This window comes from Rhipicephalus sanguineus, chromosome 2 (assembly GCF_013339695.2).
Source record: "Rhipicephalus sanguineus isolate Rsan-2018 chromosome 2, BIME_Rsan_1.4, whole genome shotgun sequence".
Classification (NCBI taxonomy): domain Eukaryota; kingdom Metazoa; phylum Arthropoda; class Arachnida; order Ixodida; family Ixodidae; genus Rhipicephalus; species Rhipicephalus sanguineus.
In genome coordinates, this window is record NC_051177.1 from 106,167,727 (window position 1) to 106,193,883 (window position 26,157).

The following is a 26,157-nucleotide window of genomic DNA, read 5'->3' on the forward strand; positions in this document are numbered from 1 at the left end:
GTTTTCCCGGCCGCTTAGGCGGCGAAGCGAGGGAATTTCTGACGAGTTTTGTGCCCTTTCACCCCCTTCGAAGCCAAGTGTGAACGCGCCTTTGCGCATACATTTAGAAGGTAGACGGGTGAGCATTAGTGTAGTTTATGTTCAGATTCGCGTCTCTAAATTCCGAAGTGTGTTAACACTAACTACCCAACAAGAAGTACGTTCCACGTTTTGCACTACGTACTTCATTTCTGGTGTGTGCGACGTGGCTCAAAGTGCCAACACCATTTTTCCCAGTCACCATCGTTTATCAATGATCCGATGGAGAGCCTCCGGAACGAGTCGAAAAGATTACGAGGAGGGCTGCCACGTCGTGTTTGCTATTGGTGGTGGCGACTCCAACGAAGACCGAACTGGCCGACAGCCTGACCGACATCACGGCATTCGTGGTGAAGTACCAGGCCGATTCGCGTACCCTTCTACGGCGACCGAAAAGCACGGTCTGAATTTCGGCCAGGACCTGGATTATCCGATAACTTCACGCGGTCGACGGACGGCAAATGGCGTACATATTCGCCTCTACGAACCACTTCCAACTGCTCAGCAAGTTCCAGATGACCGTGCAGGTGCGCAGCATGAGCATCGTCAGTGCCATAGTCACCCCCATCATTCTCGACCTCCAGGCTCCCGAGGTATGCTTCTGGGTGTCTCTGCATCGTGCTCAGAACGATCCATACAGTGAGAAAAGTCACGTTTCCTTATGCATTTGATTAAGATGACTTGAAGGCGAAAGCTATCTTCATCTTTTTTTTTTAACACAAAAGTGTTTTAGGCCGGGGTCCACCAAGTACTTCCGTTTACCGGATATGACCTTCATAAAATGGTCGCCAACGGGTGAGAAAGAAAAAAAACTCAAAAAAAAGATACGCCACGGGAATCGAACCCACGACGCTGCCGGCCCGACGGTAGCACCCGACGATAAACCAACCAAGCTAGCTTGGAGGAGTGAGACGGGGGCCAGCGGGACGCACACGTTTGCGGCTCAAGCTAAGAACCTCTACGAACTAGGCGTCAACATAGGTGCATCCCCACCAATCGGCGCTGTAGCTGCCAAACACGAATAAAGCTCTCATATAATCATTACAGAATAAGCACTACTTCTGTGTAGATACGTTTCACTTTCGTGTTATATAACCGATCCTATGACGGTGGGATCAGCCATGTCTTTTTTTTCCTCTCAATCGACTATATTGTTCCCCCCGACTGCCGAAGCTTTCTCCAGCCTATAGCTGTCGCATTGCCTCCGAGATCGGAGGACAGTGGAAAGGTTTCTTCTTCTTCTGCGACATTTGTTAGTGTTGAGGTCCGTGCGCCAAGCTCTGCAACAACTAGCAATGTTAGTAATGTCAGTCTACAAAGAACTAGCGTTGAGGCTACTTGAAACTTCACGGTAAACAACGCGGTCATCTGCGAAAAGGTGAATCGAAGAGGCTAAAACGTGGGCCAACACAGAGCTTTTGGGCCCACCAGAGGTAACCGGAGAGGAGGGCGAGCTATAATTATTTTCAACAACGCATTGTGAGTGAGCGACTAGTTAAGAAAAACCGAATCCAAGCAATAATGCTGCCATCGGTAGTAAGGGTCCCAAGCTTGTAGAGTAACAGGTGATGATTAACCTGGTCCAAAGCCTCGAAGAAGTCTCAAAAAATGCACTCGACCCGTGCACACCGATCTACAACGGCATGTAAGGAATGGGTAAAACAGAGCAGCTGCATTTGGCACCGAGAATGATTTTCTAAATCCATGCTGCGACATGTTGAAGAACGTGTTTCGTTTGTGAACAGGGACCAAATTAGAGAAGATTATCTGCTCTAAAAGTTTACACGGTATACAATCAAGAGAAGTAGGTAGATAATTAGTGACAGAATGCTTGCGCCCTGAATTATACAGTGAGTGGAACCACATTCGCCTCTTTCCAAAAGCGTGGCACCTCGCCTTCATCCAAAGAGTGTTGAAATATTTTGCACAAGAAAAGAGATCAGGTAAATTTAGTTTCTTTAAGAAATCTTGTGTTCATATGTCAACACCACAAACAGAGGATATTCGGAGTGATTCAATTAGTTTTACATTGCATTGACTTGAGTCACAATAGGGGACATTCATGGATAATTGCCCATATTACGTACTTCGTCACGTACTTTGTCCAGACTCGTGTGCAACACCCCCACAAGTGATTGCGAACTAGTGTATCTTAGAACTAGTGCATTGACTTTGATAAGTGATTATACCTTTATAGCAAACCTGCTTCCTTTATTTTATACAGACAGAAAGACCCGGGAGCTAATGGACCGGTACACGAAGATTATTGAGCCGAAAGCCAGGGAGGTGATCGGGACGACAAAGGTTCGTATAAAAAACATGCACGTGGTGTGACTGGCTGGAAAACGCGTCGTTGTACGAAGGCTGTTTGACTGAGCGTAAGAAGGCGTAAACGCGAAACAGTTTAGGAAATTGTCAATGTCGAAGCTACGCAAGAACTTCGTTTATGAAAACTGTGCAACTGCGGGCGTTTCGTGATCGGCATTCGCGGCTGTAAGTGCTCACGCGAGCTGAACACGAACCTTTACTCGTGCGACGCCGCGATGGGCTGCGAACCAAGAACCTGAAAGCAAAAAAAATGAGGCGCCAAATGATCTAGAACAACGTATTATCAACCATATAAAATTTTGTTTGTTGTAAGGTGCAAAACATTTGCAATTATTACTAGGCCGAAAAAAAAAATTGGAACGAACCCTAATCCTTGACTTGAATGTCTGGTGACGTCACTCTCACCTTGGCGTTCGTGCGCGCTGGTGTATTTCTCGGGTTGAACTTGCGTTTCGTCCCATTCCCGAAGCTGATCTCAGAGGCCACATAGAATTAAGCGCGTGGTTGAGACATGTGCTGCAACAATACCAGCTGCCCACAAGAAAACTGTGTGCTCCTTCAATGAACTCATTCAATTAATTTCCATGAATTATCCCGAGAGTTAATCGACCCATATCTTAAGTAAACTTAAGCTTGGACATCATATGCATTCGATTTAACACTTCAATTGAACTAGAAATACCCATTTCGTACCAGTTTTTTTGGAAGACTTTTTCTGAATATTCGAAAAAAAAAATGGAAGTGCTCTACCGGAAGTGCTTCGAAGGGGAACAATATTCAGTCGTTGCTCGAGCCATAATGGTCAAAAAAAGATGGTTGATCCCTCCGTCATAGGAATCGGAATAACACGAAAGTAAAGCGTGCCCTTACAGAAGTAACTGAATGTTTACTGTACATTGATATATGAGAGTTTGCGCAATGTATATTGATGTCTGGCAGCTATAGCACCGTTTGACTTGTATGCACCCACTTTGATAATTGGTGGTACATCTCCATCTCGACGACCAACGTTCATGTTAAACGGTTAAACAAACCCTTGTGGAAGCTGTAGTAGTTAACGGTGAAAACGCAATCAGAGAACGAGGTGTGATAGCCAGAAGAGCGTCGCATATTGGACGCAGACTTGGTCGCCATCCCGCGGTATGTTAGAATCTGATTGAACACCACGGGCGGACTAGAGGGAAACGCAAAGCGCGTCGTGCCGCCCCAGTAGCCCTGCTGCGATTTTTCTCGGGGCGAGCGCGTGAGCGGGGAACGCTGTGTTACAGCCAGGTGAGGCAGGCGCGCGTCGATGAGTTATTTTTGGTTTAGATTAGCTTGGCTTGATGCTATGAGCGAGGCAGACGCTTTTACGACGCTTAGGTTGAGGTCGCCACCTCGCGGTGCGTTAAGGCACTGACAAAATTGAACTTCTATTGAAAACGCGCCCAATGGGACGGACGCGTAACGCGTTTCAGGTGCTAATCGTAGAGGCCACAGTAATGAAGAATTACTTTACGCTCCCAGAGGGCAACACCACCCCGCCGACCGGGAGAGTGGTAGATATAAAAGGCGCGTTTGTAAAGCCTCGAGAGTCTGTGACCGTGGCGCAGTGGAAGCGTGCCCGGCATCTGTTGTTGCGGACCGAGCGGTCATGGGTTCGATGCCCGTTGACGGAACTTTTTATCTTTGCCACCTGATTGTGTAAATTTTTTCGACGTCATTTCCGTGACGGAAAAACGTCACTGAAGATTGGTGGACCCCGGCATAAAACACTTTCGTGTTAAAAAAGGTCACAGTTTCGCCGCAACGGCGAAGCAATGAATGCGATAGCAACAAATTTGAATGTAATGCGAAGAACAGAAAGCAGCTCGAAATTGCCAGCGCGTCGCTCGAGCCCAAAGGACGCACGAAAAGAACGCACTCAGGACGAGCGCGAACTATCATGCGTCACAGCTCGATACTTGAAGCGCACTGCTGAAATAAAGCAGGACGCACGAAACGAACGAACAGGTACACACAGGACGAGCGCGAACTAAATGTCGCAGTTGTTACTTATTTCTGTTTGAACAGCGCGCTCCTTTCGCAAAAGCGGCCGCTGCAGCGAGCGAAGTGACCTTCGTACGCTCTGTGACTTCAGCGAGGATATCGCGGGGAAAGCGGAAGACATACAACTCCCCGCTCCTCCCCTCCGACCACCCCCCTTCTTTCCTTGAGAGAAGCGCACGAAGGCGACCACGTCCTGTAGGGCGAAGAGCATCGGCGTTCGCAGGAGCGGGGCGACGACCTTTAAAGCGCGCCCAGCGCCCAGCGCGCACATCGCGCCATCTCGCTGGTGAGTAAGAAAGCACGCTGAAGTAAATGGTGTATATAAATAGCTCGACGTTAGCATGCTGAAAGACGGAACTCTCCGTGGCTTAGCCGTCTAACGCCGCGCGTTTCGGAACGAGAGGTCGGCCGTTCGATTTCTGAATTATTTTCTTTGTGGCTTTTCTCTATATATGTACACACATATACATATACGGTGCATGACGGCGGCGATGGCGACGGCAAAAATCAGCCGAGACTGTCCATATAATTGCTATCGCAATAAAAGTCATAGTTTCACCGCAAGGGCGAGAAGCAATGAATGCGATAGCAACGAATTGGAATGCTATACTAAGAAAAGCTAGCAGCCACCTCCTTTAGAAAACGCGGCCGCTGCAGCCAGCGAAGTGACCTGCAGCCAGCGAAATGATAATCTGCTCTGAGTTGTACTTATGACGTGTTTATTGATAATGTTTGTGCCGGTGACACATATGTATTGTGGCTTCAGATTTTTTATCTTTCTTAATTTCTTGCGCTTTTCCCGTTTATCCCATTTTCTTGTCCTTAAACACGTCCTGTTCACGCACGCGCTTCGAGGAATCACTTGTCAGGTAGTAAAAGTGCTATGATATGTCATTGTTCATTTTGTATTATGTTTCCGTTGTATGAGTACATCACTCCGACGAAGGCCGGCCCTGCGGCCTAAATGTCGGTCCTTTCTGTGCGATTTTTCTTACGTGCGTGATGATTGTTTTGAACTGTTACTACCGGGTCCTGTGTTAGCATTGCACTGTTACATATATATATATATGTAGAGAGAGAGAGAGAATTTTTGGTATGGTGGCTCAACAAGGTACCACTACCCATAAATATATATATATATATATATATATATATATATATATTATATGTGTGTGTGTGTGTGTGTGTGTGTGTGTGTTTGAAAATTTGTGGAGAGCGGTACCTTAATTGTTTAGCTACGATGCCGGAAATTTCTCGCAACGCCTAAAGAATCTACTCATCAACGCTTGCAAGGACAACTTGCAGTCATCCCATTCAGCAGAACAAAGGTGTGCTCACTTACATTGTCTTTTATGTAGCTCAGATTTAAAATAAATATGTTACCCTGACCAAGTTGTAAGAAATTACAGTACTGACATCAGCAGTAATGGACATAAAAGAACCACACAAATAATCCCCTTGGATGCTTAGTGGTCATATATATATATATATATATATATATATATATATATATATATATATATATATATAGATATATATATATATATATACATATATACATACATAAATTGTATACAAATTGTTATCGCAATAAAAAGACCCGTCCAGACTTCTAAGAATAATAATAATTGTTGGGGTTTAACGTCCCAAAACCACCGTACGATTATGGGAGACGCCATAGTGTGTGTGTGGGGGGGGGGGGGGAGGGGGGGCTCCGGAAATTTCGGCCACCCGATGTTCTTTAACGTGCACCTAAATGTAAGCACGCGAGCCTCTCAAGCATTTTCGCCTTCGTCGAAAATGCATCCACCGCGGCCGGGATTCGATCCCGCGCCCTGCGGGTAGGCAGTCGAGCACCTTACCCACTATACCAGCGTGGCGGGTCAGACTTCTAAGAACACCGCACTATTTCATTTTGCATGCGCATCTGTCGCACGAAGTGTAGTGATGTCCTCCGTACCGTTTCTCGCCACGTATGGAACGGGCGTGTATATCCTGCGCATTTGTGCGCAGGTGTACATCGATAACCGCAAAGACGTGTGCCAGGCGGGCGAGTGTAACGGTGGGAATCTTCTCGCCGACGCGGCGTTCGACTACTTCTCCGAGGTGGCCGTTGCCGGTGCCTGGAGCCAAATAAATGCAGTTGTCGTCAACGCTGGCTCCATGAGCACGAGCTTTGACGAGAAAACGAAGAGTGGTGCGTAGGAATGAGCTTCCTTCTGTGTTGTAGATAACACAGTCTTCAAGTCTGACGAGAACAGTCTTTAATGCGAAGCATTCTTGTGAACATTAGATAGATAGATAGATAGATAGATAGATAGATAGATAGATAGATAGATAGATAGATAGATAGATAGATAGATAGATAGATAGATAGATAGATAGATAGATAGATAGATAGATAGATAGATAGATAGATAGATAGATAGATAGATAGATAGATCTCGCTCGTGGTTGTCCTAGGTGTGCCTGTCAATCTAACTGTCTTAAGTAGTATCATTAGGGAGAGTATCAACGGAATATTTCATTAGAAGACAAGAACGAAAAAGGGGGGACACTTCAATCCTCACACCCATGTGACACACAAAACCAATGAAACGGCAGGTCAGCTGACATCCTGAGCAATAAAGAGCCTCACGCAGACCACGTGTACACTCTCTAACACCAGAGAAGTTAAGATATCGTGCTATCTAGAAACCTAACCTCGCTATCATGTAGGGCAATAGAAGGCACACTAATGCACTGTTCTCCCCTTTTTCTGATATTATAAGCTTCAATTATTTCTCGTGTAGTTTGATCTCGGTGTATCGATAGCACTTCAGCCTCATGAAAGATGGGCGCGCAATGGCACTGCGCAGCATGCTGGGACACATGTGAGTATACATTCCCTTGCAACGAACGCCTGTGTTCCATCAATCTAACGTTAATACATCTACTCGTTTGGCCTATGTATACATGACCACATGAAAACGGCAAAAGATACACGATACCCTTCCTACACTGTACAAAAGGAGTCACGTGTTTGACCCCACAGCCATCGTTAACGACTCCTGACACGCGGTTCTTAAGTTTTCTTTCAACAATCCCACAAAATTTATTAAACTTATTAGGCGACGAAAGAACTACACGTACTCTAAAACGGCTGGCCACATTATTCAAGTTGTGGGTTAGCGCTGTGGTTTGTCTCCTGTCCTATTGTTTCCTCGTCGTCGTTGCGCTAAGTTAAACATGTTTAAGTATTATCCCCAACTGGCCCAGCTATCAGTTCGTCTAGAGTATCAACGACATTTTCGGGGAAGTAGAGAGTGAATTTTAACAGTGAAATAGTTTTTTTTTTTGGCTTGTTATAGCGGTCCCTAACTGTACGACAGATGGATTTGGCTCTTCATAATTGGCAGAATGATTCCAATAGCCGGTGCACTATGCACCTACGCCAGCGTTTGATGAGTCAGAAATGTCCCACAATATGTCTTACAGCGACGAACTCCCTTTGCCGCGAAAGCGTCAAAGAGCTCGTTTCGAAGAAATTTCGGCGTGGTGAGAGAAAAATCAGAGGAAAAAATTGAGAAAGAGGCAAATAAATAATAAAAAAATAGAGTGAGGAGTGTGTGGCAAGCAGGTGTTCTACTACAGAGCCACTCTATTGCTCGCAACCGCTTCGGAAAAAGAGAAACACTGTATTAATGTCGTGTAGTGGGAGGGTTCACCTTAACGCATGCAATATTGCGTGGCAAAAGCGTAGAATCGCAACAGACATTAAAACAGGTGAATTGAGTAACGAGAGGGTGTTTTAAAGGCCCACCCATTACAAAGCGCTCAGACATAATTAATGATCATCAGCTGCCCGTTGTCGGAGTCCTCGCGGCAAGTAAGGCAGCTACGCGTACATTAAATAAAGATAATGTGTACACCCATCCCAAGGTATAATACTCACTCCAAGGGTATTCACGCCTGTCTTATGGCGCATGAGACTTAGCTCCGCCATTAGTAAACTAGAGATAACTTTGCCGCTGCTGGAAAACAACCCGTCATCTTGACAATGCGCTCTAACGTAGGGCGATGTTCGCTATGCTTTTCAAGTTTTAGACCTGATTCGTCTCAGCAGTTACAAATGAATTGCGCTGAACATGCCGACTCTAGCAGTTGGAGTTACCAGTTTATGTCCTTTTTTTTTTCCTGGCACAGGCGAGTTGCGGCTTGAAGATGTGTTCCAAATGTACCCATACAACGACCAATACATGTTCGTCACGATGCGTGGGACCACGCTTCAAAATATGATGGAGTACTCCGGAAGGCGTGCTCCACCGTACACGAAGTTCCTACAACTCTCTGGTCAGTCTCGGCTCACGTGAGGTTGTTCGTGGGTGACCTAATACGCTCGCTCTATTTCATTAGTATTGAAAGTGTTACCCCCCACAAACCACAAAGCTATTCACATCTGTAGACGTCTGTGTATGCATGTGGATGTTTATACAACACGACCTCTATTTTACTGCATCTATCTCCTTGAAAAAATGCCGCCGTTGTCGTTGAATCATAACCGAAGGTTGTGACCTAATAATAAGCACGTTATAAGCAGCAATATCAAAAACAGTTTCTGGTCTTAACGTGTTCAGTTCTGCTAAATACGTAGTGATTCGTCTTCACAACGTTAGGTGTAGTCGTGCCCGTGTTACGTTTATGAGAAAAGCGGAAACCATTGTGTTGACGCAATCGTACGGACAGCGGAACTTCACTGTCTGCATTTAGCTTCCAAAATAAAGCCATATATAACAAGGCTATCACTTCAGGGTGTAGTTGTCAGCTGACCCATGGAAACACAATGTGGCATAAGAGTTGTAGAAACGGAGGCAAAGTTCCTAAGTCAGGCTAGCCGAAGCTTTAGTTTATATATGGGCCTACAGCATATAGTGTCGGCCCTGAGCTATGCGCAAACTATGCGCCAAAGATCTTTTTTAACTACATTATCCAACCATGCTTTCTCCCTCTACTTCTCTCTCGCACGAGCAGGAATACGTGTGAAGTACAAAGCCAACCCTGGCGTAAACGAGAGCACCGTGTCAAGCCTGTTGATCCTGTGCACATCCTGCCGAACGCCCACCTACGAGCGCGTAATTGGGATCCAGTGGTACACGCTGGCCATGTCCAGGTACCTCGCCAACGGAGGGGACGGCTACGACTTCACGCGTGTTCCACGGGGCTACAAAGTTTCAAGCAGTTGAGTAGTACGGATTATTTTTGTCGGACCTCGTAGGCCTTCGCAACGCTCAAGTAGCGCTTTAGACTAAAGCGCCACCGTTTTCTGCGAATCCTTCGATAACAGGTAAAGCAAATGACAGTCCGCAAGTTTAGCACAGCGAGTCATACTTAAACGGTGCCAATCAAGCACAGAAGCAAGACGACAAGCTCGGGCTGTGATTTTACTATTGCGTTTTTTAAGTACTCAAAGTTAATATTACCAACTAGTTTTGCCGCGTTTTGCCGCGTTTTTCCGAACCAATATGGAGCTCGAAGTGGTTGTTCGCTCCCTGAAAGACAAAAAGGCTGCCGTTCACAGTTCTGATGGCGTATGTGTTTAAGAGATCAGGGGTCATAACGACCACTTTCGACGATATACCTTCAGTTGAGCGAGATTTTACGAGACTAGCGCTAGATGCTCTCGGCCGTGCACGTCTCAGCTGTCTGGATGGGACAACCGCGTTAAGATAGCAAGCCAAAAGCATTGCTGTTCGTGCAGACGCTGACTCGCCCGGTGCTATATTCTCGTGGAAGTGAAAGTATCGCCGAAAGCGATCGTCTCAGAATGCCGCCCCACGGTCGCAGGAACAGACACCGAAAGCAGTGACAGTGACACAATCTAACGCACAAAGATCTATAAACAACGTGAAAGAAGGCAAGGCAAGCAAACGCGGATACAAGAAGAAAACAAGACTCTTTTGCGTCAGTGTTTACACGTCTCACCTACTTTTATGCTGGATATTTATCAACTAGATAAATGTTCTGTTGTTCTTAACTATAAACAAGGCCAGAAAGTGCGCTCACGGGAAGCGATGTAAGCTCTTTGCATCTTGCACCATTTGTGACACATTTTTACTAATTATCGGATTTCTTATGAAATTGCTGTTAGCTCACATATGGTCACATCTCAGCAGCGTCAAAAACTTCTTCTTAGGCATTTTACATACGCTGCCACATATAACACATTCTCAAAGACAAGAGACAGTTGGATGCTAGGACAAAATATTGAAAACGAGTGGCAAGCACTGGAGTTGTCGGGATTGTATTGGGTGCCACACAGCCGAACGATCTCAACCGTTATACAACGCCCTATAGACGTACTATTGACAGTCCTTGCATTCAGAGAGTTAATTCGCTCATGGTGGTCTGCTTTCAAAGCGTGACATATGACTAATGATTGGCGTTCATATAACTAATGATTTATCATGGAAACATCACGTAGAACACATAATACCTAAATGTCACCGTACTCTGGGATACCTCAAATGAAATCATTTTCTCGCTCCATCTTCCCTAAAATTTCTTCTGTATACACCACATAGGTTCGTCCTCAACTAGAGTATGCATCATCGGTTTGGGATCCACATCAATTCATATTAATTGACGCCATTGAAGCAGTGCAAAATCGCTCTTTCCGTTTTATACTTGCAAACTATCATTGTAAAGCAAGCGTAACAGAAATGAAAGCAATTATTAACATCCCATTGTACTTGCCGTTCGCCGGAAGCAAGCTCGCATTTCACTTGTTCATAAAATATACTATCCCAATGCCACTCTACGATCGCTCTTCATTCAGCCACCACCATTCAGGTCTGCTCGTAAAGATCATTGCCATAAAGTCAATGTCGCTTTTTGTAACACTGTCACGTGCTCACAGTCATTTCTTCCCAAAACATCAGTCGAACGGAATAACCTACCGTCATCAATAGTAAACATACGTGATCCAGCCCTCTTCAAAAACGCTCTAGTGAACATGGTCTAGTGTTTTAAGTTTCTTCCTTTATTTTTTTTTCTTTGCTTGGTATTCTGAACCTGTACCCTTTTACTTCTTGTTATTATTACACATCCCCACTGAATTTACTCAATTGAGTTTTACATTTTGTATCACCAATGTTTAAATTGGTTTCATCATTTACATTTTGTTCTTATTGTACATTGCTACTGCACTCATTTGATTGATTGTTATGCGTTTTTTTTTTTCCTTTCCAATTTGCTCCTTGTTACAATTAATAGCGTTCTTGCCCCATCCCCTCTATAATGTACTGTATGTACCTTGAGGGTATTTCAAATAAATAAATAAATAAATAAATAAATAAATAAATAAATAAATAAATAAATAAATAAGAAAAGCGTACAACTAGTTTTTTTTTTTTGTAATGCCACTGTGTTCGCCTTTGCAGATATAAGCGACGACCTCATAATGCGCCACTATCTCAAGAAGCGATCGCCCATCATGCCAATGCTGGATGGCCGAATCGTCTTCGAGAGCGGAGCACAAGCACTCGGTGCACCGTACTGGACAAGGGCAGCATTTTCGAGCCTGTGCATTGTCGCGGCGATGACTGTAGCGACCTCCGCCTGAGGCAGCGTCAAACAGCGACGGCTTGTCTCAGTGCATCCTGCCTTAAGCCACCAAAGCGGCACTTTCATCACCACGTTTTACATACATTTTTTTTTTTCATTTCGCGCATCGAATGTTGCGTCCATTTTGTGTAATTAACGCAATGCGAAAATTTCCGCGTAGTACGTTAATATTCTCATATCCACCATTCGTCTATGCACTAATGTATTGCACCGTTTCTGCGCGGCTGTACTTGTTACTGTTTTTTTTTCTTCATGAAACATAGTACACAGGGGGCGTATTCGCCGTACCTATACTATAATATGAGTATAAATGTATAAAAGCGAAAAAACACTGCCTCGGCAGCTATTAGTGCAGTATCAAGTGAAAGACGTTAGCATCGAGTGGTGCAACGCTGATTAATAAGAGATGATAAACTGCCTTTGAAAGGCAATGGCGGTGAAGAGGAGCGTATTCGGAGTCAATTAGCGTAATGACAACCCAGAGAAAATCGGCCAGAGAATTCGATGGCGTGATTTATTTGAAAATATGCAGCGCTCGAGGATTTGGGTTTACTGGCGGAACGCAGAATCAAACGGAGGTTTGTCAGACAGGTGATCACACTGTTTATTCTTTAAGCATTGTTATTATGATGATAACGTTATAATCACGATGCCGCACATAGCGCTAACTCGCATAGCAGCACATTGAGAGCTGTAGTTCATTTATTTTGTGGTACATTTCCAATTTGTCTTTTTAAATGAAACTGTCATTGTGAAACATAGTCTCGGTCCTTCATGAAGAAATTTATACACTCAGTGCCTTTTTATTAAGGTATGTATTTATATCTTGTATTCGTCATCTGTAAAAATATTAGGTGAATGTAAGTTGGGGCAAGCGTAATAGTTACCTGTACTTTGCTATATAGGGTATTTTGTTTATACAATAGAGATTTTTTTTTATAAAAGAAAACCCATTGCAGTCAGCCTACTGTTGTTTTCGCGCACGAACGCTACGTCGAGGCGGGAGTTCTTTTCCGCAGCTAAAACGGCATTCAAGTGACTAATTACCGAAAACTCGTCAATCAACTATTTACTTATTGAATTGAGGGCAGTTGTTTATATGATAAAGTTGTAGTCCGTTCTAAATTGACATACCCATTTTTTGAAAAAATCACGAGTTGCACATAATTTACGACATTCATCATCTAATTTTAATACCGATTTTGAAACTGCCTGCGCCCGGCGTACAGGAAATGCGACCGCTGTGTGCGTCAATAGCACGAAGACGACGTATGAAGCTTACTGATCAGATATGATGTTGAAAAGTGTTTGCACAAAGTAGTGTCGCACACAACCAACAAAATTGGCTGATCTCGTGCAGTATGGGTATCGGTGTAAAAGCCATCATGAAAAAAAGTGAACACTGCGACAACTGCTTTCAGCCCTTCGCCTCAGGGACGAATGAGTCCTCGAGTCGCCATGGTGGACATTCCAGAGAGAATAGAGCCTTCGTTTAGTCTTAACATTAGTTGAACTACACGGCACAATCTGCTCGGGCTTGTAGGTTCGCCCCATTGTGTCACAGTGCGACGACAGGCGTACCGAGGCAAGTTTCACATATCTGACATTTAAATGGTTTTTCAGCTAGAGCCTGAAGAACATGACAAGTAAAGCGATACTAGAGTCCGATCTGCAGCAATATTTGAAATGTCTCTCTAAATTGTGTTGCTGGTGAGCCATTAAACATCGTTTTACGTCAAGGTTCACAGCATCAGAAATCTCAAAATATACGCCTGGAACAGACGTGTGTTATATCTGAAAGCGGTGTTTTCAGGCGTATAACGTCGAGAACACATGGTCGCTTTTACTCGAAAAAAATATTTAAAAACGGCTTTCCATCAAAGACCACACCCAGTTATAGAATCTTTTCCGTAATGTACAGAACTGTGGGTGACATTCCAGGACCTGACCTCGTGTTTTCGGGAAAGTACTGGCTAATCCAAACGGTGCCGGCGCTATTTCATCAACGTGTGCTTAATATTTCGTGTCTTTAAAACTATATGAGAAATGTGCCACGAGAAAAGCGAGCGGCACTTCTACAAAAAAAATGTACTGTCGAATTCCCCTTCGCTAAAATGAGTTGCCCTTTGTTCCGAGTCAACGAGAGGAATTCTTTCTCTTTGAAACTTCGAGAGCGCGCTTTTGATGGAAGAAACAATGGGAGACGGCGAAAGGAAGCTGTCAAATCGCAGCGCGAGATTACAACGAGCGAGCGCTTTCCTTTTCACGGTTCCGTGGCTGCAAATGCACTAACTTCCGAGCAATTAACGCCGGAGTCTGAGAGCGGCAATAGTGTCCGCATAAGTAGCCAGATAACGTCGGACGAGCTAGCCATTACTCGAGCGTGACTTTCCAAGCAGTACGTCAACAGTGCTTAAGATTATAAAAACGAGAGAACCGCAACAAAAAACCGTACAAGGCCGGCGCGCCCGTTGCGCCTTTCATTTGGAAGCTCTCTTCTTTCCCTGCGATCTGTTGGATATACAGGCTCTCCGAGTGACAAATTAGTTTGCCATATAGAATAGTAATGAAACGTAAGTGAGTGTACAGGCTCTTAAACCTAACAGCGCGACATTCCACATTGGATTTTTCATGCTGCTGTTTGCGTAGGACTCGGTGCGGAAAGACTGTCATGTCCTGCGCACTGCCTGGGCGTGGTCCCTTATAGCTCCGTCGGGGCGCTACGCCCTGCTGTCGTGACTGCAGTCCAACGAGGCATCGTCGCTGCTACGCGTGTTTTTCTCTGTGCATTACGGTTAGACAAAATTAGCGCTCCCCCTGCGCATCTTTTTCTTCTATCTTTCTTTTGAGCACTTTAGTTCCAGTGTAGCGCAAAAATGCATTTTGTTGAATGCATAGTCACCGCGAACGCGGCGGGATGCTACCAGTTGCCCGCGCCCCGCTCTTAAGTGCTGCTATTACAGAGTATAGACTTACACCAGCGCGCTCGTGATCGCATTGAAAGGGAGCCGCATCTCGAAAGAAAAAGTGTGTGCTCAAGGTCATGGCATGCACTGACATACAGACGTAGCTTCTTGCCCCCTGGCAACAGCCCTCCCTCCCCCCCACGATGTGTAGCTTTCAGTGCGCTCACTAGGAAGGAAGGAAGGAGGGAGAAAGTAATTAAAGCGTGTGACAAATTTCTTTAATTCCGCTCCTTCTTTGACGATTCGAAAATTTTGTTTCCGGCAATCGATTCGTGAGGAAATAAATTCCGATACTCGGGTCATTCGATGATAACTTGTAAAAGTGCTTCAGAACACTTTCAAGGAAAGTTTTCTTTCTTCTATATATAGAAACAAACCTCACAGTTTGCCCATTTTACCTTGTTACATTACGAAACCAGCAAAAGCGTTTGTCATGCACTCAAAACGTTAAGGAGTGGCGGGGGGCATCGTTTTAGCAGCACCACTTGCATGACGAACGCGCCGACGCGGAGGCTGTGATATACATACCGCCTACAGAGTCCGTACGTAATGGTGACGCGGCATTTTTTAGGCGCGAGAAATCCGTGTCACGTGGGCGCACTAACATACGGTTCGGCCGCCATATACTTGCATGAAAGCTTAGGACCCCGTCATTATATAGTGCAGTTAAAGGAACAGCGCCCCCCCCCCCCTCTTCGCCGCCGCACACCTACCCTTCTATAGTTAGTTCCAGAGCATTTGCGCAGTGTACGTTCGAGTCTGGTGTTCAGAGCCCGTATGTCTTCCTTCGCATCGCGGCTGCGTACAAGAACGTAACGTTATGTGGCCTGAGAACGACTTCCGCGTATGATTTATGTTTCAGATAAGTAAAAATGTAAATAAACAAAGCGCGCGACTCGGAGACGAAAGAATTCTGGCCGTATCGCAATCATCGGACGGTGCCACGCGCCATCGTCCGGCGGCGTTAAAATTCAAGACGCGTTTTGTAGCGCAACTGTCAAATGCGCGCGCGCTATTCAGTCGCGCGCGTTCGCGGCGCTTTCGAATTGCACAGAAAACGGCGAATTAGGATGTATGGCGTGGAGCGGTTTTTCAAATAGAGACAAATGGTCACCGTAAACGGCATGAAGAAAAAAAAAATCTTGAAAAGAAAGGAACCACAAAGCAGCCACGACGGCGTCAGTGAAGTATGGAGCCGGTCCAGAGTGAGTTCTCTAGTTATATCGCTATCTCATGGCAAAAAAGTACCTCAATCATGGGCTCCTATTTCATATTTTTGTTCTTTATGCATATGGACCGCAAAAGGAGGAAATATATTTTAAAAAACATATTTTTGAAGGCTCTAACTTTACATTAGCTGGTGAAAGTTGTCGCAGCAGCATTGACGTGTCGCTTTACGGTTGCACTGTCCGCGCCTATTTGTTTCTTTTTACTGTATGTTTAGTCGCTCGCATATAGGCGCACTTCGTCTTTGCTCGCTCCAAACAAGTTATTTCCTGCGTTTGACAGGTTCCAGACTGCATGAGATTTTTAGGGGTGGTTGATCAAACAGGGCGCCCTATCTTCCATTTAAAGGAGGCTATGTACAAACAAAATGGTTGCTCAAGATGTAAAAAAAAAGAAAAAAAAACAAATACCTTTTTTAAGGCACTACGTCATAATGCGAGAAAACACCCTTTACGGTGATCGCATAAGCGCGCTGGAACACTGGCGCGAAAAACAAGATGTTCCTTAAATATACGCGCACTCTAAGGCGGACCCCGACCAGGGTGGAGCCACCAAACTGACTATAGGGGACCCATATAGGGCCCCCAAGATTCGTTTTCTCAGAACCTCAATAAAGTTGTTTTTCCTGTCTCTCTATAAGGAGAATGAGTGAGAGCAAACACGAAGTGAATGCTGTCGTAAAATGATTTCCCAGTGTCTGGTGCTCGTCTTCGTCCTCTAACAGCAGATCAGCAGAAGTTCCAAGTAGCCTTCGGCCTTCACATTCTCAGAAAATTATAAGCATTCCCTAAATTTTATTTTTTGACCTCACGCGAGCGCCGTGAAGACGAAGTGGGCGAAGTACACGGGCAGCTGGGCGCGCTCACTTGTTTATTTTTGGGGGGCCGTTTGTTTTGGATCTCGCACGACGTTGAAACGTAGACATCTAAGGGCTTCGCCTTTTAAAAAAACGGAACAGGAGAGCACTTTTCGTAAAGAAACGAGCACATAGTGGCTAAAACTTCAGCTTCAGTGATCTTATCACACACAGTTTAGAGGTATAAAAAGGTTCTTAGCGAAGCGGTCGTTCCGAATCCCTCCAACTTCCAATCTTAATTCCCTCGAATTGCACCTCCGCTGCAGTTCAGTCCGGCCGATGCGCGATAAAGCGGGACACGGGCGACTCGCACTTGAATGTGCCTCCCACAGATGAATGAGCTGGGGCGACTTAGCCGCTCAATCAAAGTCGAGCTGAGCCGAAAAGCGGCTTATGGCAATCGACCCTTCACATCTTAACGCGCATGTGACTGGACAACGCGAGATGGAGGGCGGCACGTGTGACGCTACTCCTCTTCCACTTGAGATTTTGACTGGAAGTCTTGCTAGCGCTATTGGTCAGAAAGATTTGAAAACACGGACAATGGGTTAGCGTAGATACGCGATAGGCGGCGCGCATTGAAATGAATGCACCATGCACGGCGCTTCGTTGCGTGCAATGTTACGCCCATTGTCGACTACTGAAAAGCGCCTATTGTGGTAAACCGATAATATTTGGCCCTTCAATTGCAAAGTTCTGCCCCCGCACGCCCACAACGCTCGCATTTTGGTTGACATAAGCGCGAGCTATTATCAAACGGGCGCTAGCATTGAAGTGCACAATGTCCTTCGGCGCTTCCTTTGTATCTTTTGTGCCTGTCATACTAGCGTCCTGCCAATGCTGTGTTGCAATTACTCCCGCGCTATTGAACTGGTACAGCGTTTACTGCTAATATTTCATTGGGTTCAACAGTGACAACTCGTTAAAGGGCCCGTAACAGCCTCTGAAAATACAAAGACCGAGCGCGTTATTCTCTAACAGGCCTTTCCCGTCTTTTCGGCACAATTCGTGACGCCAGCAGTCTGCTCACGTGATGTCATGAGGAAATGAACTATCGTTCGGTCACTATACAAGGAATTTCAGTTGCGAATCGTCTCCTATACCCAGCTTTGTCGTGCAATCGCACGCACGTTCTCTCTTGTCCTGCACGACTAAGGCGCGCGATCAATTGATTTCACTTCGTTTTGTGCGTTTTCGACTGCGCAAACAGCGATAACCGTGTATAGCCGAAAAGCGCGAAATCATGATAAGCCCAACGCTTAGTGCTGACATTGTCCACCTGTTTATGAAGAAATAAGTGCAGAGAAATAAGTGGATAGCGCCTGTAAGAATAGCAGTGAAGTCGAGGAAGAAACAAGTCTCACGTCTTTGAACTCGGGTAGGCTTAGGGGGCCATTTAACGTGTACACTGCTTATGCCTCTGATTCATCGCTTGTATGCATTTCTGTTTGTTTTTTTCCCCCTGAGTGAAGTATGAAACACTAAGTTCAATGACAAGCAGTGCCCCTGCGCATGGCAGCCATCATATCCCATGCAGCGCGAAGACCTGTCCCAGCGATCTCCAAGCCACCCGGTCCTGCGCGAGCCGATACTATTTTATGCCTAAACATTTTTAAAATTACATCGCTCCGCCTAACCCTTTGCGTTCTCGGCCGCACTTCCCACCTCTTGGCGTCGATTACGACGCTCTCGGTTATATGTCTTTCTCATGACGTTACCTGCCCAGGCAGGTTTTATCATTTTGGTATATATACCAGGATATACCAGTTTTTTGTCATGTACTCCTCCTATTGAAAGGAAATAGATAGATAGATAGATAGATAGATAGATAGATAGATAGATAGATAGATAGATAGATAGATAGATAGATAGATAGATAGATAGATAGATAGATAGATAGATAGATAGATAGATAGATAGATTGATTGATTGATTGATTGATTGATTGATTGATTGATTGATTGATTGATTGATTGATTGATTGATTGATTGATTGATTGATTGATTGATTGATTGATTGATTGATATCGGCTACTCCTGTTTGTTTTCTGATCCAATCTGCTGTCTTCCTGTCTTAGAGTTGCGCTTATCATTTTTCGTGGGTAGTATAATACGCATACGCGACAACGTACAGTAATAGCCGGTGGCAACTAAGTTCTGTGACTTCCTGCACTTATAGAGACTGTCATGCCACACATGATCTTAACTTTTTACTCTAATAAATATGCATAGCTTTCTTGTTTTTTTTTTCTTTTTTGCACTTCGTGTTTCATGGTATCGTTATACACGGAATCACCAACACATCGGTAGAAAAGCCCCTAAAGCGACGCAACTCATATCTCGGTGCGACCGTTTTATTCGCTGAGAACAGCGCGAAATGCTTTTTCGAATGTGCTCTAAACAGAAAAAGGTGCCAAAGCTGAAGCGTTCGTGACAGCGCGTATATTTGTGATTTTCCTATATATGCGCCGCAGCTGCGTGGTAAACCCACTCACCACCACATCTATAGACTATTTTACGTAAGAAATATTGGCGCAGTCTCCTTGGGCTGGTAAACGAATGTTTTCTTACATTTGTATTTTGAGACGTCAATTGATAAGGTCAGGAAACGCCGAATGCACCAAGCGAACCATTTTCATGTGTATACGCCCAGCGAAGCGCTGTTCGCAATTAATTGTTCAAGATAAAAAACGGCAAGGTTAGCAGCCCAATACGGCGGCACCGAAAGCCATCCTTAAAATAGTCTATACTAAGTGAAAACCCGACGCCAAACACGGAAAACAGCAGCTATGTCGGCCCTACTAAAATGCCTTTGCCCGCTATTTACCAACGACAGGATCGTTGCCGTCAGGAAGCACTTTTCTTTGGCGTATCGTAAACCGCGTCAACAGCAAAAATATGCTGTTGCGAAGCAATGTCCACATGTGCAACGATTCATACTTCAGGCGATACAACGAGCTTCTTGTTCGCGATGCCATATTTCTAGCCTTTTAAATTTAAAGCATGCAAGCGTATAGTTCCGATTTAAAGCGAAGAGACGAAAGTCGCCGTTCCCTAATTGTTTGCCCAATTTGCTGGGAGATTTCACACCGTCTTTCACGGTGACTGTTTGCTCCAATTCAAATTTGAGCTTCCAGAAGAAAAGACAGCACATTATATATCTCGTCTTCTATGAGCGTGTGCTATTCGGTATGCATTTTTTTTATACGGCATCATAACGTTCGTTGCACGCCTCATTTCTGTTCACATATTTCCGGGTACCCTCCGGAAAACTGCCCGAGTAATTTCCTCGCAAATATTGCGCCATTCGAAACCTGTTCTCAGCTCAGAGGAAAGCGCCCGGTTTCGCAAACGGAATCGCGATACCGACTTAGATTTCCGAGAGCGCTGCAAAAGCGGGTTCTCGTTCAATGAAAGCTCAACGCTAATACCCGATGCCGTGAAAGATGAACATTAACAAATAATATAAATCAAAGAGAAACGTTTTGTCATGTCCGTATTTCAATCTGCAGTCACTCATTGAGTGAAGCGGACAGTGAGAAAAAAATTGAGACAGGAAGGGAAACAGAAAACGAAGCGTTGACCCACTCAGAAACTATTTCGGAGAATCGCAGAATTTCTGCCAAATTCCTAGAAAGGAGAAAAAAATTGAGAGCGTACGTGCTGCCTATTTTCAATACCTGATTCCTATAGACTGGAATCCAATAGCGCCCGCCTTCGAAGCTTGAAGGTGCGGAAATCTTTGTGTATCAGATTTTGGTTTACACATGCGCCAACGAGCGTATAGTCGTGCGAGGAAAATTGTTCCATTTTGTAGCGAGTCGTGAAAGCGAGAAATAATTGCTTATAAAAAATTCCTTCGTATTCTTATTGGTGAAGACACTGTAGGAGCTTTTCAAACGGTTTGTACTCCCAAGATAAAATAAATTTACAATTCCCATTGTCACCTACCAACTTATGAAATGGCGTTCTGGATGAAATCGCAAGAAATATATGACCGCTTCAAAAATCAGTTCTTAAGCAAATATTGACAAGTATTTATCCGTTGTTGTGTTTCTCAAGTTGTTCCACCATTCCTTTATAAACGCCCATTCAGTTATCTATTTTTTTTTACTTTAGATTATAATCACTCAGTAATTGTATCTCCAATGCTTACATACTCTGTCACTTGCTTATAACGACGTTTAAGGCGAAAGGCTTAAATGCCTCATCAAACGCAAAAATTGACCGTCGGCGTCACGCGGCGTCTGGGACGAGTGATGCATAACATCACGTGGTGACGTCACCATATGATGTCATCATGACGTCACATATCACCAAAATTTGTTAGTCATTATGGCGTCATCATGACAATACTGTGACGAACGTCAGATGATGACGTCGTCACATGACATACTAGGTTGGTAAAGGGTGGGCCGATCACGGAGGCTGTGCAAAACCAAGTTAGCTGCCTCCGATCTTGGAGGCAGTGCAAAGAAACACGTTAGGGGCAGAAAGCTTTCGGAGGGTGGCGGGGCAGGATCAATACATCGACTTAGAAGAAATCGGCTTTTTTAGAAGATGGCTTTCGCCTTCGAGTCGTCCTAGGTGAATGCATGCAGAACCCTGTGAGTTTTTTTTATTGCTTTTCGATGTATTAATGTAATTGATGTTTATGTGTATTTGATGTCTACTAGTTGTTTTCGTTAGTGGAAGTTGCTCTGCTTCAGTACTTATATTGTCCATGTGTGATGCCTAAAACGAGGGTTTCGAAGGGTACCCTACATGCATCGTCTCCCTTACAAAATAACCCATCCTGGCTTCGGTAAGGTATTTTTAAATTGACAAAAATGATCTTCTGACGCACGCTCCATTGAAAGCGCTTTAGCGTAATTGGAACGAGCGGTAGAGCAGAGGCTGATGGACAGCGCCACTAGAGAGCGGCGGTCGCAGATGGCAAACATTCTTTCTGAGAAGGCCCTACGGACCCGTGCGCATGTCTGGGCATAGAGATGGCAGGCGTATCTGTACAAATGGTCGTCTTTGAATGCGAAATCTGCACTCGTTAGGTACGTTCACTGTGGCATAAGTATTGGCATGAATGAAAGGCCGCACCCAAATGGCCGGCGCAGTTCTCTTCATGCTTGTCCTTGAATGGAATTTGGAGCTCTCATTAGGTCTGTTCATTCTTGCGTATGTATTCGTATAAATGAAAGTCGACACTCGAACGAACTGGCGTTTTCGTATGAATGGTCATGCCTAATAGGAATGCTCTGCTCGCGAGGCATGCTTACTCGTGTACGTGTTTCCGTAAGGCAATAGAAGTCCGCAATCGAATGACACGTGTATTCGTACGAATGGTCATGCCCGAATGAAATCGAGCCATCCATTTTCTGTTCCCTCAAACGGACAGCCACCGCAGCAACATGCCTGCTCAAAAGAGGTAATAAAACGCGCTTTCCATAAAGCCAGTTGCTTGATGAAATAATTTAGTATGTGCATTTGCGGCGAGCGGATTCATATGGAGCTGAAAATGTAATCTCTGTGACAGTATCGGTGACTGGTACAATATTTTTATTGTGTTATCTTATTTTACAAGTACAGTTTGCTACCCTGTACTAGCGGAAAATTCATAGAGAACAGTGAGTATCCTAAAAGCGCGTGAGCATAAAAATGGCACGTGGAGCTTTCGCGGTAATTCAAACTTTTAAAACCGTGTAGATATACCATGAAGCAGTGCAGAGAGTTGTCACTCATGAGCCAAATGTAAGGTTCTAGGTCACCGTATGGTGAAACGTTCTAAAATACTCATGAAGATGCGCTATTCAATTTTAAATTGCAGCTATAGAATAAAGGCTTTATCACACGCACGCACGCACGCATGCACAAAAAACAGTGCGCCACATATCGCATGTCGTTTCCCATTTTCAAGGAAAAGAGCCTGTTGGGAAAAGGTGTGCCTTCTAGAGCGCAAACACATAAACAGCTTTCTATGCGTATACATAGAGTGGCGTGTCTATTTAAGTTTACCTTATTCTAGCAGCTGACATAATTTCACTTAGACTTTCGTATTTGCTGCACATTTCAAACGAACATCGTCTAAGTTTCTTAAAAGGTTGTCAAGGTAAAATGACAAAATTACGCCGTAATGAAGCGCAACGCGTCTCGCTGTGCGTCGTAATCTGTGTTCCTTTCCCGAATCTCGTCACTGGCTAACCTCAGCCTTTCGGTGCTGGTAATGGAAACGCTGAGGAAATGACCAGCACTGGGGATATCAGGCTAGCAGTTAGAGGGGAAACAAATCATAAATCCTTGCCAGCCTGAGTCAACAGAAAGCCGCCCACGCAAAGTCTGCCCAGGTCTCTTTGTTACACCGTAGGAGTAAGGCGATTACCGTCTTATCTGTCTCCACTTCCGTGTTTACGTTTCTTCCCAGATGAAAACAACAAAAATAAAAGGCATGCTGCACAACATGTGCTAAGATCTATCTATCTATCTATCTATCTATCTATCTATCTATCTATCTATCTATCTATCTATCTATCTATCTATCTATCTATCTATCTATCTATCTATCTATCTATCTATCTATCTATCTATCTATCTATCTATCTATCTATCTATCTATCTATCTATCTATCTATCTATCTATCTATCTATCTTTAAAATCCGGGAAAGTTTTTCTCCTAGTATCTAAAGTAAACACATTGCCATTTGGGCTGAGCAAACAAAATTATTAGGAAGCTTAAAATGCGCATGTTTCGCAAGATTCGCGAAGAACGCTTGCGCAGTGGAACGCGCGCGCGCGAGCATTCCTACAAATACCAGAGAAATGGTTTGCACAAAAGAAAGCGCGATTTATTCTGCAGCTGCTCCATGCCGACACAGCGCGTTGATTCCAAGCGTGATGAAAGGAAAACAAGGACTGTTTCCTACACTTGCATTGTTCCCACGTACAGTGGGAATCGGAGTTATGCGAAGCATGCGCGGGATGGTGACTGGCGTAATTTTTCACATTGAATGAAACGTTACGGAATGACGCTAGAGAAACGTTGAAGTGGTATACACACACTCATATGTCGAAGAGTTGCATATCTATTATATAACCAGTTGTTTACAGCTGCGTAATGATGCGAACAGCAACATGGGTGTTACCAACACCAGACGCGGTAAGCTGATATATAGTGCTTATATTCTTCAATACTGGATAGCGCGAATCCGAACAAGACAAAGAAGGAATACATATGGGAAGGACAGGCGTCACTCGCAACTGAGCTGCATTCAGGAAACTTTCCCTAGACATATACATAGTCGAGTGGTACGCGTAAGCGCACTGCACGTACGTTACAGTCACAGTTGCAGTTGTTACAGTTGTTATGCTTGTACTTTTCCGCTATGACGGGGCACGCACGCACACACGGAGAACGAACGCACGCACGAACCCGTGTTCATGTGTGGAAGGGGTTCTTGACAGTCCTTGAAGAAAGTGATCAGTGACCGTGATCAGTGAGCCCCAGCAGCTGGCCGGACTTGTTATTCGGATCCGTTCATGATCGCGGCTACGAGGGGTCTAAGTGCAGTGAAGTGCGAGGTATAGGACAGCTGGTGCAAATCCTGGATGCCTCTTACGATGAAATGATATATAATGCATCCTGTCCTGGATGTGGCAGCGAGGTCTTTTGATGCCCAGTCCACATCCAAGCCCTCTTTCACGCAGGGACCAGGCGATGTTGCGTCTTGATAAATCAATGTTGAAGTCACCGGTAATGATGAGGCGCCTGGTTCTCTCGGCAGGTTTATTGTAGGAAGCATTGATCCCGGTTTTTGCGTAATCCACGTGGTCCACGTTGCGGACCACGTGGACGAGTGGATGGTTGTTCAGCGTCTTCCAGGGCTGTTCTGTCTTCAGCTTCCTCACTTTCCTTGCGTCCGCCGCGGTGGTGTAGCGGTTATGGCGTTCGGCTGCTGAACCGAAGGTCGCGGGTTCGATCCCGGTCGCAGCGGTCGAATTTCGATGGAGGCAAAATGCTAGATGCCCGCGTACTGTGCGATCTAGGTACACGTTAAACAATACCAGATATTGAAAATTTCCGGATCCCTTCGCTACGGCGTCTCTCATAATCATATGGTGGTTTTGGGACATAAAACCCCAACAATGTTTATTATCACTTTCCTTGCGTGTCATTGTGTGTGTGTTCGCGATTACTGTGTTGGTTGAGACTCTCTATCACCTGTGGCACATACCCGCAAAATATGAACTCTGCTATGCGGGTATGTGCCACACGTGACTGAGAGAAAGGGTTTCGTGACGTACGCGACAGGTATTTTGCGTTATTCATGTCATGACCAGTGGATCGTGTTCGTCATACACTGATCCCCTGCTATGCTAATTTTGGTATGTTACAAATTATGGAGACGACTTGGAGAGCGCCCAGACGTAGGCGGCTAGATAGATAGATAGATAGATACGTAGATAGAAACGCCCAAAGTGCCTGAGGTTCGCTAACAAATGCTTCGCATTTAAAAATATACGCAAACGTTGGTGCACTATGCAAGAACGTTTACCCAACTGCGTGAATGTAATCATGACATTTCCTCAATCAGTTCTTGTTAACACACCAGTTTCACCGAAAGCGGCATATGGAGCCCTACAATGACGTACGTAATAACTATCAACAGAATGTAAAAATGGTTAAATATACCTGTTTCTTAATAAGGGGTAACAGTAGAGGAGATCAGTATTTCTGAGGTTGACGTGCCACGAAATCCCATTGAAAGTTAACTTATGCTTCTCTCCTAAACTATGATGCAGACTCGTACGAGTAGAATCATTATAGTATTGCTACGCGAAATGTAGTTTACCCACTTGATGTTGATGATGAATTTACACTTATCGGTGACTTATCATCGAGAAATTACAGCACAGTTAAAGCTGTTGTTGGTTCCAACAAGAACGTTAAATATACAGTACTTATTCCAGCGCAACGTATGCAGGTTGCTGTTTTATGTTAGTAATGGGCACTTTACGGCAGATCGCCGTAACGATCCGACAGCACACGCCAGGCACGTGGGCCCCCGTCCTCGAAGGCATTC

General features: G+C 44.8%; 1 protein-coding gene across 1 annotated transcript; it reads left to right on the forward strand.

Moving 5' to 3' along the window:
- Positions 1 to 539: 539 nt before the first annotated feature.
- Positions 540 to 12,034, forward strand: LOC125757362 (snake venom 5'-nucleotidase-like). The gene is made up of 5 exons (XM_049412897.1): positions 540 to 671; positions 6,448 to 6,631; positions 8,620 to 8,766; positions 9,445 to 9,651; positions 11,853 to 12,034. Exons 1-5 carry the CDS (start codon positions 540 to 542, stop codon positions 12,032 to 12,034), a joined length of 852 nt encoding a protein of 283 aa, XP_049268854.1.
- Positions 12,035 to 26,157: the final 14,123 nt, after the last annotated feature.

What these genes read in the sequence shown, in the direction of transcription:
- LOC125757362 (XM_049412897.1), top strand. Translation starts at nt 540, where the DNA reads ATGGCGTACATATTCGCCTCTACGAACCACTTCCAACTGCTCAGCAAG. An exon ending in GAAGTTCCTACAACTCTCTG is followed by an intron (nt 8,767 to 9,444) that starts GTCAGTCTCGGC and finishes TCGCACGAGCAG; the next exon opens with GAATACGTGTGAAGTACAAA. An exon ending in GGGCTACAAAGTTTCAAGCA is followed by an intron (nt 9,652 to 11,852) that starts GTTGAGTAGTAC and finishes TCGCCTTTGCAG; the next exon opens with ATATAAGCGACGACCTCATA.